Genomic DNA, 18,111 nt, shown 5'->3' on the forward strand with positions numbered 1-18,111 from the left:
GGTTTAAAATCAATAGTAAATTTACAAAAACAAATTATTAGCCTTAACTTCGCACATTTTCTGAATATGTGCTCATGATCACAGTCACAGACAGTTAAAAATGCATCCGTCTCAAATAGTCATTCAGATTCCCATGTAAAATGGCCTTTTAACTGACTAAAATATCACCCATTATAGGGGATTAAAATGCTCAACATTTGAAGAAAAAGTCAATTTTTCTTCCCGGCTAACTGTCAGGAAGTTTGAAAAGACAGGCAGAGTGGGCAGGGAGCTTATATTCATGAGCTGGCCTTGACTGACAGCTCTTTGAAACCCCTGATGTCAACCTGGGCTGCAGTCCTGCAGTAAAATCAGCCCTAGCAAATCAGGTGGTACACAAATCAGCTCAAACATTGAAATAGCGTCATTTGGCATGTCTCTGCTGGGAGGGGTTCACAGCAGCACTGACGGATGTGTTGAATGACAACTACCCCCCCATTTTGTTCCACGCTTGAAGACCAGTAACACCAAACAGATGAAAGGCGAGACATAAGTATCTCTACCATAGATGAATAGTGTAAACTTTTAATTATATTTGATGACACCCTACAGGCACCAGTAGAGTAGCTGTATAAACCACACCCCTCCACAAACACGCCTTCTCCGATGTTGGTTACAAAGCGGTACTTATTTAAATGAGGTAAGAGAATATCATGTTACCATTGGTGTATTAAAATGAGAGTTAGGGTGATGTCACCCCTTTTCCCGTAATAATCCTGAAGTGTTTGACATGGGGGACCAGTATCTTTATGACCAACCTTGATCAATGTAGGAGAAACACTCATTTTTTTCATACTTTGGTCATCATACTTTGATCTGGTTTCATCCAAATATCATCAGATTTCATGAAAAACACGACTGTTCATGACCTTTAAGTATCCTCGGCATAGTGGCAGTTAAGACGTTTCTCTCCCCCTGAAACCAAGTCTATAAACTCCTCTGCGTAAAGCTGTAGTGGTGGAGGCCAATCCAGTCCAGGGGGGTCAGTCAAGGTCAATCAGACCCAGCATGGCTGTATTTCAGCAGGGTCATCTCCTCTTTCTGTCGTCAGCTGCTTGTCCCTGGTTCTGTCTGTGTCGTCCATTCTGCTGCAGCCCGTCCAGTTGGAGGTGGTTCTGGCTGTAGAGCTTGATAAGGGCTCCGGGAAGCAGGGCCACACAGGCGATGGCCAACAGCTGTAGCAGCGTCCCCCAGGAGAAGATATCGTCCAGGGAAGAGATCTCTGACAGGATGGAGCCGGTCCGCACGCAGATGAAGTTATACGGGATCAGACCTGATGAAGGAGAGACTGGGTTAGACCTCCTAGATAAACACTAGTCCTGGGGAAGGAGAGACTGAGTTAGACCTCCTAGATAAACACTAGTCCTGGGGAAGGAGAGACTGGGTTAGACCTCCTAGATAAACACTAGACCTGGGGAAGGAGAGACTGGGTTAGACCTCCTAGATAAACACTAGACCTGGGGAAGGAGAGACTGAGTTAGACCTCCTAGATAAACACTAGACCTGGGGAAGGAGAGACTGGGTTAGACCTCCTAGATAAACACTAGACCTGGGGAAGGAGAGACTGGGTTAGACCTCCTAGATAAACACTAGACCTGGGGAAGGAGAGACTGAGTTAGACCTCCTAGATAAACACTAGACCTGGGGAAGGAGAGACTGGGTTAGACCTCCTAGATAAACACTAGACCTGGGGAAGGAGAGACTGAGTTAGACCTCCTAGATAAACACTAGACCTGATGAAGGAGAGACTGAGTTAGACCTCCTAGATAAACACTAGACCTGGGGAAGGAGAGGAGAGACTGAGTTAGACCTCCTAGATAAACACTAGACCTGGGGAAGGAGAGACTGGGTTAGACCTCCTAGATAAACACTAGACCTGGGGAAGGAGAGACTGAGTTAGACCTCCTAGATAAACACTAGACCTGGGGAAGGAGAGGAGAGACTGAGTTAGACCTCCTAGATAAACACTAGTCCTGGGGAAGGAGAGACTGAGTTAGACCTCCTAGATAAACACTAGACCTGGGGAAGGAGAGACTGAGTTAGACCTCCTAGATAAACACTAGACCTGGGGAAGGAGAGACTGAGTTAGACCTCCTAGATAAACACTAGACCTGGGGAAGGAGAGGAGAGACTGAGTTAGACCTCCTAGATAAACACTAGTCCTGGGGAAGGAGAGGAGAGACTGAGTTAGACCTCCTAGATAAACACTAGACCTGGGGAAGGAGAGACTGGGTTAGACCTCCTAGATAAACACTAGACCTGGGGAAGGAGAGACTGGGTTAGACCTCCTAGATAAACACTAGACCTGGGGAAGGAGAGACTGGGTTAGACCTCCTAGATAAACACTAGACCTGGGGAAGGAGAGACTGGGTTAGACCTCCTAGATAAACACTAGTCCTGGGGAAGGAGAGGAGAGACTGAGTTAGACCTCCTAGATAAACACTAGACCTGGGGAAGGAGAGACTGGGTTAGACCTCCTAGATAAACACTAGACCTGGGGAAGGAGAGACTGGGTTAGACCTCCTAGATAAACACTAGACCTGGGGAAGGAGAGGAGAGACTGAGTTAGACCTAGATGAACACTAGTCCTGGGGAAGGAGAGGAGAGACTGAGTTAGACCTCCTAGATAAACACTAGACCTGGGGAAGGAGAGACTGGGTTAGACCTCCTAGATAAACACTAGACCTGGGGAAGGAGAGACTGGGTTAGACCTCCTAGATAAACACTAGACCTGGGGAAGGAGAGACTGGGTTAGACCTCCTAGATAAACACTAGACCTGGGGAAGGAGAGACTGGGTTAGACCTCCTAGATAAACACTAGACCTGGGGAAGGAGAGGAGAGACTGAGTTAGACCTCCTAGATAAACACTAGACCTGGGGAAGGAGAGACTGGGTTAGACCTCCTAGATAAACACTAGACCTGATGAAGGAGAGACTGAGTTAGACCTCCTAGATAAACACTAGACCTGGGGAAGGAGAGACTGGGTTAGACCTCCTAGATAAACACTAGTCCTGGGGAAGGAGAGACTGGGTTAGACCTCCTAGATAAACACTAGACCTGGGGAAGGAGAGACTGGGTTAGACCTCCTAGATAAACACTAGACCTGGGGAAGGAGAGACTGGGTTAGACCTCCTAGATAAACACTAGACCTGGGGAAGGAGAGACTGGGTTAGACCTCCTAGATAAACACTAGACCTGGGGAAGGAGAGACTGGGTTAGACCTCCTAGATAAACACTAGACCTGGGGAAGGAGAGACTGGGTTAGACCTCCTAGATAAACACTAGTCCTGGGGAAGGAGAGGAGAGACTGAGTTAGACCTCCTAGATAAACACTAGACCTGGGGAAGGAGAGACTGGGTTAGACCTCCTAGATAAACACTAGACCTGGGGAAGGAGAGACTGGGTTAGACCTCCTAGATAAACACTAGACCTGGGGAAGGAGAGACTGGGTTAGACCTCCTAGATAAACACTAGTCCTGGGGAAGGAGAGGAGAGACTGAGTTAGACCTCCTAGATAAACACTAGACCTGGGGAAGGAGAGACTGGGTTAGACCTCCTAGATAAACACTAGTCCTGGGGAAGGAGAGGAGAGACTGAGTTAGACCTCCTAGATAAACACTAGACCTGGGGAAGGAGAGACTGGGTTAGACCTCCTAGATAAACACTAGTCCTGGGGAAGGAGAGGAGAGACTGAGTTAGACCTCCTAGATAAACACTAGTCCTGGGGAAGGAGAGACTGGGTTAGACCTCCTAGATAAACACTAGTCCTGGGGAAGGAGAGGAGAGACTGAGTTAGACCTAGATGAACACTAGACCTGGGGAAGGAGAGGAGAGACTGAGTTAGACCTCCTAGATAAACACTAGACCTGGGGAAGGAGAGACTGGGTTAGACCTCCTAGATAAACACTAGTCCTGGGGAAGGAGAGGAGAGACTGAGTTAGACCTCCTAGATAAACACTAGTCCTGGGGAAGGAGAGGAGAGACTGAGTTAGACCTAGATGAACACTAGACCTGGGGAAGGAGAGGAGGGACTGAGTTAGACCTCCTAGATAAACACTAGTCCTGGGGAAGGAGAGGAGAGACTGAGTTAGACCTAGATGAACACTAGACCTGGGGAAGGAGAGGAGGGACTGAGTTAGACCTCCTAGATAAACACTAAACCTGGGGAAGGAGAGGAGAGACTGAGTTAGACCTAGATGAACACTAGACCTGGGGAAGGAGAGGAGGGACTGAGTTAGACCTCCTAGATAAACACTAGTCCTGGGGAAGGAGAGGAGAGACTGAGTTAGACCTAGATGAACACTAGACCTGGGGAAGGAGAGGAGGGACTGAGTTAGACCTCCTAGATAAACACTAAACCTGGGGAAGGAGAGGAGAGACTGTGTTAGACCGCTGAGCTAAAGGCGATATGGGAGGAGGGAGAGTTCGGAACAGTTAAGGTGGACATGATCTGGTAATTAATGACATCTGTTGTAGCAGTACTTCAATGTAACAAGGGTGAGACTGTGTTAGCCTTCTGAGCTAAAGCCTAGACATTAACTTAGTGAGCTAATGTAAGTCTTCACGTCTTAAGCAAAATGACGTACCGTGTCATTATCAGTAGTATTATATAATAGTCGTGTGTGTTGTGCTGCTTCTGCTTCTCACCGATGAGTACGGAGAAGAAGAACATGGACACAGGGATGTTGAGGACGGGGGACGTGACGTTCAGGAACCAGTTAGGAGTCATGGGGAAGAACCGCAGGAACAGGAGGAAGAAGAACAGACTGCTACGGTTCTCCTCCACCTGACAGAGAGAGGGAAGGAGAGGGCATGGGAGAGAGGGTGGGAGAGGAGGTGGGAGAGAGGGAAGGAGAGGGCATGGGGGAGAGGGGGAGGGAGAGGAAGTAGAGAGGGCATGGGAGAGAGGGTGGGAGAGGAGGAGGGAGAGAGGGAAGGAGAGGGCATGGGAGAGAGGGGGAGGGAGAGAGGGGGAGAGAGAGGAGGTGGGAGAGAGGGGAGGGAGAGGGGGTGGGAGAGAGGGGGAGAGGAGGTAGAGAGGGCATGGGAGAGGGGGTGGGAGAACGAAGGAGAGAGGGGGAGGGAGAGAAGGGGTGGGAGAACGGATGAGGTAGTGGGGGAAGGGGGGGGTGGGAGAACGGATGAGGTAGAGAGGGAAGGAGGGAGGATGGAAAAACGAAGGAGATAGAGAGGGAAGGAGAGAGCAGGAGGTAAAGAGGAAGAGAGAACTGTCATTTTAAATGTACTTATTAATGAATGATTGGAGGGATATTACTAAAGTCCCAACACTGTAAAAGAACACATGGCATTCTGCATTCTTACCCTGTGTAACACGCTTAGTTATGTTTCCCTTGCCACTGTTTATGTATTCCTATTGGTCGGTTGAATTTACATATCAATAAGGTGTTATGTCATAGGTCATGCTTGCAGATAGGGGGAGGTCACATTCTGAAATAGTGCATTTTATACATGATATACTTCTATGGCCTTTTATTGTCCCCCAGCACAAGGTGCACCTGTGTAATGATCATGCTGTTTAATCAGCTTCTTGATATGCCACACCTGTCAGGTGGATTATCTTGGTAAAGGAGAAATGCTCACTAACAGGGTTATAAACAAATATGCGTACAACATTTGAGAAAAATAGGCTTTTCGTGCATATGGAAAATGTCTGGGATCTTATTTCAGCTCATGACACTTTACATGTTGTGTTTATATTTTAGCTCAGTGTATATTTGTGTACAGTACCTGTTAGATATTGGTGGCTTCCTGGGATGCACTTTTCTATAAGAGAGAGTTACCCAGCATGCTCTAATTCAGTTATTTCCATGCCAACAGACGATTCACAAATCTGCAGCGATCAACATACTGTTGTCCTGAACATGTGTTTCCTGGTGTCTATTAATCACCAATCAACTGGGACCGCTGGCTGGACAGTCTTTTCTTTACAAACCAAAAACCCAAGAGAGCTACGAAGTACGATCACATCTGTTATACTGGTGATCAGACCAGTCTTCTGTTCCTCACTGGTCATCTGTTATACTGGTGATCAGACCAGTCTTCTGTTCCTCACTGGTCATCTGTTATACTGGTGATCAGACACTGTTATACTGGTGATCAGACCAGTCTTCTGCTCCTCACTGGTCATCTGTTATACTGGTGATCAGACACTGTTATACTGGTGATCAGACACTGTTATACTGGTGATCAGACCAGTCTTCTGCTCCTCAATGGTCATCTGTTACACCTGTCTAACCTAATGTGTAAGCCAAGGACACTGTAAGAGGAGACACACACACACACACACACACACACACACACCCCTCTAGTCTATCTTTAGAGAATTGTAATCAAAGGACATGTGGTAAAGGAAGGGTCCTGTACCCCCCCCCCCCCCCAGTCCTACACCCTCCTCCAACAACCCCATGGTACTGTGGTGAGGAACAACATACTCTGTCTCTCTGTCACACCTTGTTCTGCAGCCTGTCCACCTTGTCGGGGAACAGGCGTGTGACGTAGCTCTTCCCGAAGGCAGCAGAGAGCAGGTAACAGAAGGTAGAGCCGGTGGTGGTCAGAAGACAGGCCAGGACCAGACCCTGCCATGGACCAAACAGCGCCCCCGCCAGCATGTTCTGCGACGCACAGGGGATGAGCATGGTGAGCAGAGGTGGGAAAAGTACCCAATTGTCATACTTGAGGAAAAGTAAAGATACCTTCATAGAAAATGACTGAAGTGAAAGACACCCAGTAAAATACTACTGGAGTAAAAGTCAAAGTATATGATTTTTAAATATACTTAAGTACCAAAAGTTAACTGAAAACATAAATCATTTCAAAATGCTTATATTAAGCAAACCAAACAACACACTGTTCTTGTTTGTTTATCTACAGATAGCCAGGGTCATACTCCCTCACTCCATCACTCCCTCACTCCCTCACTCCATCACTCCCTCACTCCCTCACTCCATCACTCCATCACTCCAACACTCCATCACTCCATCACTCCATCACTCCCTCACTCCATCACTCCCTCACTCCATCACTCCCTCACTCCCTCACTCCATCACTCCCACACTCCAACACTCCATCACTCCCACACTCCATCACTCCCACACTCCCTCACTCCATCACTCCCTCACTCCCTCACTCCATCACTCCCTCACTCCATCACTCCATCACTCCCTCACTCCATCACTCCATCACTCCCTCACTCCATCACTCCATCACTCCCTCACTCCATCACTCCCTCACTCCATCACTCCCTCACTCCATCACTCCATCACTCCCACACTCCATCACTCCCACACTTCATCACTCCATCACTCCATCACTCCCACACTCCAACACTCCATCACTCCATCACTCCCTCACTCCCACACTCCCTCACTCCCACACTCCAACACTCCCACACTCCAACACTCCATCACTCCCACACTCCATCACTCCCTCACTCCATCACTCCCTCACTCCATCACTCCCACACTCCCTCACTCCCACACTCCAACACTCCATCACTCCCACACTCCAACACTCCATCACTCCATCACTCCCTCACTCCATCACTCCCACACTCCATCACTCCCTCACTCCCACACTCCATCACTCCATCACTCCCTCACTCCATCACTCCCTCACTCCATCACTCCATCACTCCATCACTCCATCACTCCCACACTCCATCACTCCCACACTCCATCACTCCCACACTCCAACACTCCCACACTCCAACACTCCGACATTATTTACAAATGAAGCATGTGTGTTTAGTGAGTCCGCTAGATCAGAGGCAGTAGGGAAAAGTGTGAATTGGACCATTTTCCTGTCCTGCTAAGCATTCAAAATATAACTAGTACTTTTGGGTGTCAGGGAAAATGCATGGAGTAAAAAGTACATCATTTTCTTTAGGAATGTAGTGAAGTAAAAGTTGTCAAAAAATATAAATAGTAAAGTACAGATACCCCCAAAAACGACTGAAGTACTACTTCAAAGTATTTTTACTTAAGTACTTTACACCCCTACTGATGAGGGTCAGGAGGCTGTTCTGACCATGGATGGAGGTTCTGGTCTTTAGGGTCATAGGTTCATGGAAACAAAGTGTGTGTTCCATAGATGGAGGTTCTGGTCTTTAGGGTCATGAAAACAAAGTGTGTGTTCCATGGATGGAGGTTCTGGTCTTAGGGTCAAAGGTTCATGGAAACAAAGTGTGTGTTCCATAGATGGAGGTTCTGGTCTTTAGGGTCATGGAAACAAAGTGTGTGTTCCATGGATGGGTGTAATGTTAGTCCCTCTCACCAGGAAGGAGGAGCCAGGGATGGCGAAGGACTGTTTGTAGATGTAGGCACTACAGAACAGCAGCACCACGTAGCCTGTGTGTTCTGTCTTATAGAACTGCAGCATCTCAGCCAGCTCCCTCAGCTCATCCAGGTCCGACGGGAACTTCAGTCTGGAGGGAAACAAACACCAGCAACATCAGATAACATGGTTCCTAGTTCTAGTGTCAGATTTAGACAGAAATATTGGCACCTAGTTACTGTTTGCAACAGGGGAATTTGTTTTGTTTTTTTTCAAACGGGAATTGAGGACAGAGCATTTAAGGTAACACAGGCGAAGGCCATAGGAAGGGGTTATAGGTCATAGGAGGGGGTTATAGGTCATGGGAAGGGGTTATAGGTCATGTGAAGGGGTTATAGGTCATAGGAAGGGGTTATAGGTTATAGGAAGGGGTTATAGGTCATATGAAGGGGTTATAGGTCATAGGAAGGGGTTATAGGAAGGGGTTATAAGTTATAGGAAGGGGTTATAGGTTATAGCCAGCCATAGTACACACAGTACAGACATACTACGGCTGTGTGTACTATGGCTGTTTAAACAGCCGTAGTACAGACAGCCGTAGTATAGACAGCCGTAGTACAGACAGCCGTAGTATATACAGCCATAGTACAGACAGCCGTAGTATTGTTAGTGGAATTCTAAATTCCTCTGTATTATTTCCCAATCAGAATTAATTACTCTTGTCAATGCATTCTATGGGATCGTAAAACCCATATTATTATTATAGGAATGGACAGATCCCCAGTCTTAAACTCAGGTAACAGCGTTTATTTCAAGAGAGTACTGACCCAAAATACAAAGAACCTTACATTTTAAAGAGACAACATAAAATGACATCATCAGTTTCTCACACCCTCTCCGATCCACACAATTAGCGCAGTGTCTTCAGGTCTGGAGATCTTCTTCTACTCCCCTCATAAAACAAACATTCCAATCTGTCTAAAAGACATCTTCTCCTCCACTAATGGAACATCAAACAAACATTCTTATCTGTCAGAAAAGATATATACCATCCCCCTCCCTTAAACCCACAAGGTACAGACAATGAATTCGTTTTACTTACATGTTCAGTAACAGCTTAACCAACAACCCATACATTTCATACCATAACATAATAGTATTAAAATAACTGGTTCTAATCTAAATGTATGCATAATTAATCATTTCAACTATAATTTCCTCCAACAAGTTTATACAGCCATAGTACATACAGCCATAGTACAGACAGCTATAGTACAGACAGCTATAGTACAGACAGCCATAGTACACACAGCCGTAGTACAGACAGCCATAGTACAGACAGCTATAGTACAGACAGCTATAGTACAGACAGCTATAGTACAGACAGCTATAGTATATACAGCCATAGTACAGACAGCCATAGTACAGACAGCCATAGTATATACAGCCATAGTACAGACAGCCATAGTATATACAGCCATAGTATATACAGCCATAGTACAGACAGCCATAGTACAGACAGCTATAGTACACACAGCCATAGTACAGACAGCCATAGTATATACAGCCATAGTATATACAGCCATAGTACAGACAGCCATAGTATATACAGCCATAGTATATACAGCCATAGTACAGACAGCCATAGTACACACAGCCATAGTACAGACAGCCATAGTATATACAGCCATAGTACAGACAGCCATAGTACACACAGCCATAGTACAGACAGCCATAGTATATACAGCCATAGTACATACAGCCATAGTACATACAGCCATAGTACAGACAGCTATAGTACAGACAGCTATAGTACAGACAGCTATAGTATATACAGCCATAGTACAGACAGCCATAGTACATACAGCTATAGTACAGACAGCTATAGTACAGACAGCCGTAGTACAGACAGCTATAGTACAGACAGCCGTAGTACAGACAGCTATAGTACAGACAGCTATAGTATATACAGCCATAGTACAGACAGCTATAGTACAGACAGCCGTAGTACAGACAGCCATAGTACAGACCGCTATAGTATATACAGCCATAGTATATACAGCCATAGTACATACAGCCATAGTATATACAGCCATAGTACAGACAGCTATAGTATATACAGCCATAGTACAGACAGCCATAGTACATACAGCCATAGTACAGACAGCTATAGTACAGACAGCCGTAGTACAGACAGCCATAGTACAGACCGCTATAGTATATACAGCCATAGTATATACAGCCATAGTACATACAGCCATAGTATATACAGCCATAGTACAGACAGCCGTAGTACAGACAGCCATAGTACAGACAGCTATAGTATATACAGCCATAGTATATACAGCCATAGTACAGACAGCCATAGTACAGACAGCTATAGTACACACAGCTATAGTACACACAGACATAGTACAGACAGCTATAGTATATACAGCCATAGTACAGACAGCTATAGTACACACAGCCATAGTACAGACAGCTATAGTACACACAGCCATAGTACATACAGCCATAGTACAGACAGCCATAGTACAGACAGCCATAGTACAGACAGCCATAGTACAGACAGCCATAGTACAGACAGCCATAGTACAGACAGCCATAGTACACACAGCCATAGTACACACAGCCATAGTACATACAGCTATAGTACAGACAGCCATAGTACATACAGCCATAGTACAGACAGCCATAGTACACACAGCCATAGTACACACAGCTATAGTACAGACAGCCATAGTACAGACAGCCATAGTACAGACAGCTATAGTACAGACAGCCATAGTACATACAGCCATAGTACATACAGCTATAGTACAGACAGCCATAGTACAGACAGCCATAGTACAGACAGCTATAGTACACACAGCCATAGTACAGACAGCCATAGTACAGACAGCTATAGTACAGACAGCTATAGTACAGACAGCCGTAGTACAGACAGCTATAGTACAGACAGCCATAGTACAGACAGCCATAGTACAGACAGCCATAGTACAGACAGCCATAGTACACACAGCCATAGTACATACAGCTATAGTACAGACAGCCATAGTACAGACAGCCATAGTACAGACAGCTATAGTACACACAGCCATAGTACAGACAGCCATAGTACAGACAGCTATAGTACAGACAGCTATAGTACAGACAGCCGTAGTACAGACAGCTATAGTACAGACAGCCATAGTACAGACAGCCATAGTACAGACAGCCATAGTACAGACAGCCATAGTACAGACAGCTATAGTACACACAGCCATAGTACATACAGCCATAGTACAGACAGCCATAGTACAGACAGCTATAGTACAGACAGCCATAGTACAGACAGCTATAGTACAGACAGCTATAGTACAGACAGCCATAGTACAGACAGCCATAGTACAGACAGCTATAGTACAGACAGCTATAGTACAGACAGCCATAGTACAGACAGCCATAGTACAGACAGCCATAGTACAGACAGCCATAGTACAGACAGCTATAGTACAGACAGCCATAGTACAGACAGCCATAGTACAGACAGCCATAGTACACACAGCCATAGTACAGACAGCCATAGTACAGACAGCCATAGTACAGACAGCCATAGTATATACAGCCATAGTACAGACAGCCATAGTACACACAGCCATAGTATATACAGCCATAGTACAGACAGCCATAGTACAGACAGCCATAGTACAGACAGCCATAGTATACACAGCCATAGTACACACAGCTATAGTACACACAGCCATAGTACACACAGCCATAGTACAGACAGCCATAGTACAGACAGCTATAGTACACACAGCCATAGTACAGACAGCTATAGTACACACAGCCATAGTACAGACCGCTATAGTACACACAGCCATAGTACAGACAGCTATAGTACACACAGCCATAGTACAGACAGCTATAGTACACACAGCCATAGTACAGACAGCTATAGTACACACAGACATAGTACAGACAGCCATAGTACAGACAGCTATAGTACACACAGCCATAGTACAGACAGCCATAGTACACACAGCTATAGTACAGACAGCTATAGTACAGACAGCCATAGTACAGACAGCTATAGTACAGACAGCTATAGTACAGACAGCTATAGTACAGACAGCCATAGTACAGACAGCCATAGTACAGACAGCTATAGTACACACAGCCATAGTACAGACAGCCATAGTACACACAGCTATAGTACAGACAGCTATAGTACAGACAGCCATAGTACAGACAGCTATAGTACACACAGCCATAGTACAGACAGCCATAGTACACACAGCTATAGTACAGACAGCCATAGTACAGACAGCCATAGTACAGACAGCTATAGTACACACAGCCATAGTACAGACAGCCATAGTACACACAGCTATAGTACAGACAGCCATAGTACAGACAGCCATAGTACAGACAGCCATAGTACACACAGCTATAGTACAGACAGCCATAGTACAGACAGCCATAGTATATACAGCCATAGTACACACAGCCATAGTACAGACAGCTATAGTACATACAGCCATAGTACAGACAGCCATAGTATATACAGCCATAGTACAGACAGCTATAGTACACACAGCCATAGTACAGACAGCTATAGTACAGACAGCCATAGTACAGACAGCCATAGTACAGACAGCCATAGTACAGACAGCCATAGTACAGACAGCTATAGTACAGACAGCCATAGTACAGACAGCTATAGTACAGACAGCTATAGTACAGACAGCTATAGTACAGACAGCCATAGTACAGACAGCCATAGTACAGACAGCTATAGTACACACAGCCATAGTACATACAGCCATAGTACAGACAGCTATAGTACAGACAGCCATAGTACAGACAGCTATAGTACAGACAGCCATAGTACAGACAGCCATAGTACAGACAGCCATAGTACAGACAGCTATAGTACAGACAGCCATAGTACAGACAGCCATAGTACAGACAGCCATAGTACAGACCGCTATAGTACAGACAGCCATAGTACAGACAGCCATAGTACACACAGCCATAGTACAGACAGCCATAGTACAGACAGCTATAGTACAGACAGCCATAGTACAGACAGCCATAGTACAGACAGCTATAGTACACACAGCCATAGTACAGACAGCCATAGTACAGACAGCTATAGTACACACAGCCATAGTACAGACAGCCATAGTACACACAGCCATAGTACAGACAGCCGTAGTACACACAGCCATAGTACAGACAGCCGTAGTACACACAGCCATAGTACAGACAGCCGTAGTACACACAGCCATAGTACAGACAGCTATAGTACACACAGCCGTAGTACAGACAGCTATAGTACACACAGCCATAGTACAGACAGCTATAGTACACACAGCCATAGTACAGACAGCTATAGTACACACAGCCATAGTACAGACAGCCGTAGTACACACAGCCATAGTACAGACAGCCATAGTACAGACAGCTATAGTACACACAGCCATAGTACAGACCGCTATAGTACACACAGCCATAGTACAGACAGCTATAGTACACACAGCCATAGTACAGACAGCTATAGTACACACAGCCGTAGTACAGACAGCCGTAGTACAGACAGCCGTAGTACACACAGCCGTAGTACAGACAGCTATAGTACAGACAGCTATAGTACACACAGCCATAGTACAGACAGCTATAGTACACACAGCCATAGTACAGACAGCTATAGTACACACAGCCATAGTACAGACAGCCGTAGTACACACAGCCATAGTACAGACAGCCATAGTACAGACAGCTATAGTACACACAGCCATAGTACAGACAGCTATAGTACACACAGCCATAGTACAGACAGCTATAGTACACACAGCCATAGTACAGACAGCTATAGTACACACAGCCATAGTACAGACCGCTATAGTACACACAGCCATAGTACAGACAGCCGTAGTACACACAGCCATAGTACAGACAGCTATAGTACACACAGCCATAGTACAAACAGCTATAGTACACACAGCCATAGTACAGACAGCCATAGTACAGACAGCTATAGTACACACAGCCATAGTACAGACAGCCGTAGTACACACAGCCATAGTACAGACAGCCGTAGTACAGACAGCTATAGTACACACAGCCATAGTACAGACAGCTATAGTACACACAGCCATAGTACAGACAGCTATAGTACACACAGCCATAGTACAGACAGCTATAGTACACACAGCCATAGTACAGACAGCTATAGTACACACAGCCATAGTACAGACAGCCGTAGTACACACAGCCATAGTACAGACAGCCATAGTACACACAGTCGTAGTTGTAGTCATATAGGGAAGACATAATGCTCAGCCCCCAGTCTGCTGGTGTATGACTCGCCTAAACTTGACTCTCTAGAGTTTTGGGAATCTGGGGACACCCTAATCTGACATCATAGACAGGTCAAACACAGACTAAAGTGGGCATGGCTGGTGCCCGTGTGCAGCATGAGAGGGAGAGGTTTCCAGATGGCGGAGAGAGAGAGTATGAAACAGGATATGGGACAGAAATAGCGGCTTTTGCTCTGGGATTTCTGCCTCTGCTAGTTTCGATGCTGGAAGTATCAGGCTCCTCAGCCGTGACACAGACACACGCAAACAGAATGAACCATAAACCATGAAATCTGAGCTGCTGGTATCACATCTAATTGTTGAGCTGTATGGGATGAATGGAAGGCAAAGCCACTGTGGTATCTCTCAGCACATCGTGTCCAGTGTATTGTCCTGGGTAGCACCTCATCAGAACCTTCCGGTGTGTATCCCTCAGTACATCGTGTCCAGTGTATTGTCCTGGGTAGCACCTCATCAGAACCTTCCGGTGTGTATCTCTCAGCACACCGTGTCCAGTGTATTGTCCTGGGTAGCACCTCATCAGAACCGTCCGGTGTGTATCCCTCAGCACACCGTGTCCAGTGTATTGTCCTGGGTAGAACCTCATCAGAACCTTCCGGTATGTTTCCCTCAGCACACCGTGTCCAGTGTATTGTCCTGGGTAGCACCTCATCAGAACCGTCCGGTGTGTATCCCTCAGCATACCGTGTCCAGTGTATTGTCCTGGGTAGCACCTCATCAGAACCGTCCGGTGTGTATCCCTCAGCACACCGTGTCCAGTGTATTGTCCTGGGTAGAACCTCATCAGAACCTTCCGGTATGTTTCCCTCAGCACACCGTGTCCAGTGTATTGTCCTGGGTAGCACCTCATCAGAACCGTCCGGTGTGTATCCCTCAGCACACCGTGTCCAGTGTATGGTCCTGGGTAGAACCTCATCAGAACTTTCCGGTGTGTATCCCTCAGCACACCGTGACCAGTGTATTGTCCTGGGTAGCACCTCATCAGAACCTTCCGGTGTGTATCTCTCAGCACACCGTGTCCAGTGTATTGTCCTGGGTAGCACCTCATCAGAACCTTCCGGTATGTTTCCCTCAGCACACCGTGTCCAGTGTATTGTCCTGGGTAGCACCTCATCAGAACCGTCCGGTGTGTATCCCTCAGCACACCGTGTCCAATGTATTGTCCTGGGTAGAACCTCATCAGAACCGTCCGGTGGTGGACCTGGCAGGAGACCCTAGAGACCCAGTGGTGTCCTCCTGTCCAGGCTGTCCATCCACCTCTGGATGTCTGTTCTCTAATAGAAGTGTCCAGGCCTGATAAACATGCCGGCAGGGTCGTGAAACTCCTTTATAATCAGGGAGGATGAAATATGATGGGACGATGGCATCACGCCAACCAAGACAAGTGTGTCCTGTCCAGGGTTAGATCAGAGCTGTATGTTCTCATACTCATCAGACTGAGGAGGACAGTATTTCAGGCCAAGTGAACCTAAGCCAACCAAGAGAGGCCGTGGCCAGATCTCCACTGGGGCAGAAACCATAAACATAGGAGAGAAGGTGGGTCTGGATGAGACACACAGGGGTTTAGAGTAGGCCTATAGGAACATAATCTGAAAACAGGAACTACTGTGATATAATCACCTGTCACACAACACCATCAGGCAAAGGACAAATACTTTGAGAGAACAGCAACCAGCTGTGACATTTCCTCTGAATTAGCCTACACTGACAAGTCAGGTGTTTGATGATGCCATTTTCATAACTTAAAAGTCGTGCGATCGTCTGAGGGAAATGAGATGCTGCCAAACGCAGTGATTATGACAGCACCTCCATGGACTCTGCGCCGTCTGTCAATACACTTATCAACATCATAATCCTACAACAGATAACCACTCTGGGACTTTAATGTTGCATTAGATCTATTACATAAATGGTGATGTCACTATGCTATTATTACCCCTAATAAAACACTGTGGAAGTCGCTATATTTTGACTTATTTGCAAAGTTGTATACGTAAACATGTCCTAGAAAGTGTCATTGTACAAGCAGGCAGCTGTTGTAGCCTATAATTATTATGCTAATAGCAAAAGTCTTGCGACATCTGGCAATTGTAGCTATAGATCTGTTGAGGCTGGCTACCTGTACTCTACAACTTCCACGTCCCCCTCTGCGCTCTCGTTGTTTAACTCCACCGCATGTCGCCGGTGAAGATGTTGCGGTCCGGGCGGCAGGAAAGTGGACAGGAGATAGAGGTATAACGTTGCCGCTCCTACCACAGAAAATAAACCCGAAATGGAGCCCATTGCTACGCGCTACACCGAATTCCTATCAGAAAGGCTTGTTCGGTGACCGACTCCCGGTGTCGGTTTTGAGAAATGAACGTCACAGAATAACTTCTGACAGTTGCCCTGTGGTCCTGGAATGCTTTCAACTATGTCTTCACTAGAGGGCAGCCGCGTGTTCTCTGGTGGTCAAGTACCAGACTAGAGTATTGAGGATCGTTGTCTGGACCTTGATGTTATGAACTACAGTTGGCTCTCCTTACACCAAAATATGTTTTTGGGCAACAAGCTTGTTTCTCTGCACTACAACAGACGTTGATGAAGGTATTATCTGGTTTCTCTGCACTACAACAGCTGGGTTATGATGAAGGTATTATCTGGTTTCTCTGCACTACAACAGACGTTGATGAAGGTATTATCTGGTTTCTCTGCACTACAACAGCTGGGTTATGATGAAGGTATTATCTGGTTTCTCTGCACTACAACAGACATTGATGAAGGTATTATCTGGTTTCTCTGCACTACAACAGACGTTGATGAAGGTATTATCTGGTTTCTCTGCACTACAACAGCTGGGTTATGATGAAGGTATTATCTGGTTTCTCTGCACTACAACAGACATTGATGAAGGTATTATCTGGTTTCTCTGCACTACAACAGACATTGATGAAGGTATTATCTGGTTTCTCTGCACTACAACAGACATTGATGAAGGTATTATCTTGTTTCTCTGCACTACAACAGACATTGATGAAGGTATTATCTGGTTTCTCTGCACTACAACAGACATTGATGAAGGTATTATCTGGTTTCTCTGCACTACAACAGACATTGATGAAGGTATTATCTGGTTTCTCTGCACTACAACAGACATTGATGAAGGTATTATCTTGTTTCTCTGCACTACAACAGACATTGATGAAGGTATTATCTGGTTTCTCTGCACTACAACAGACATTGATGAAGGTATTATCTGGTTTCTCTGCACTACAACAGACGTTGATGAAGGTATTATCTGGTTTCTCTGCACTACAACAGCTGGGTTATGATGAAGGTATTATCTGGTTTCTCTGCACTACAACAGACATTGATGAAGGTATTATCTGGTTTCTCTGCACTACAACATACATTGATGAAGGTATTATCTTG

The 18,111-nt window shown here is 45.9% G+C and overlaps 1 protein-coding gene across 1 annotated transcript; it reads right to left on the reverse strand.

Annotated features, from left to right (window-relative positions):
• Positions 1 to 259: 259 nt before the first annotated feature.
• Positions 260 to 16,994, reverse strand: LOC139402505 (transmembrane protein 41A-B-like). Its single transcript, XM_071146493.1, has 5 exons — positions 16,820 to 16,994; positions 8,333 to 8,483; positions 6,511 to 6,672; positions 4,688 to 4,826; positions 260 to 1,312 (listed from the first exon to the last, which is right to left on the reverse strand). Exons 1-5 carry the CDS (start codon positions 16,981 to 16,983, stop codon positions 1,068 to 1,070), a joined length of 861 nt encoding a protein of 286 aa, XP_071002594.1. The 5' UTR covers positions 16,984 to 16,994; the 3' UTR covers positions 260 to 1,067.
• Between the last annotated feature and the right edge of the window lie 1,117 nt (positions 16,995 to 18,111).

Source organism: Oncorhynchus clarkii, unplaced genomic scaffold (genome assembly GCF_045791955.1).
Source record: "Oncorhynchus clarkii lewisi isolate Uvic-CL-2024 unplaced genomic scaffold, UVic_Ocla_1.0 unplaced_contig_8902_pilon_pilon, whole genome shotgun sequence".
NCBI lineage: Eukaryota > Metazoa > Chordata > Actinopteri > Salmoniformes > Salmonidae > Oncorhynchus > Oncorhynchus clarkii.

Bases quoted from the DNA above. Each gene is read 5' to 3' on its own strand.
- LOC139402505 (XM_071146493.1), bottom strand. From the start codon at position 16,983: ATGGGCTCCATTTCGGGTTTATTTTCTGTGGTAGGAGCGGCAACGTTA. The intron at 6,673-8,332 runs GTGAGAGGGACT...TGTGCGTCGCAG, and splicing joins TCCCTGGCTCCTCCTTCCTG to AACATGCTGGCGGGGGCGCT. The intron at 4,827-6,510 runs GTGTGACAGAGA...TCTCTCTGTCAG, and splicing joins TGGACAGGCTGCAGAACAAG to GTGGAGGAGAACCGTAGCAG.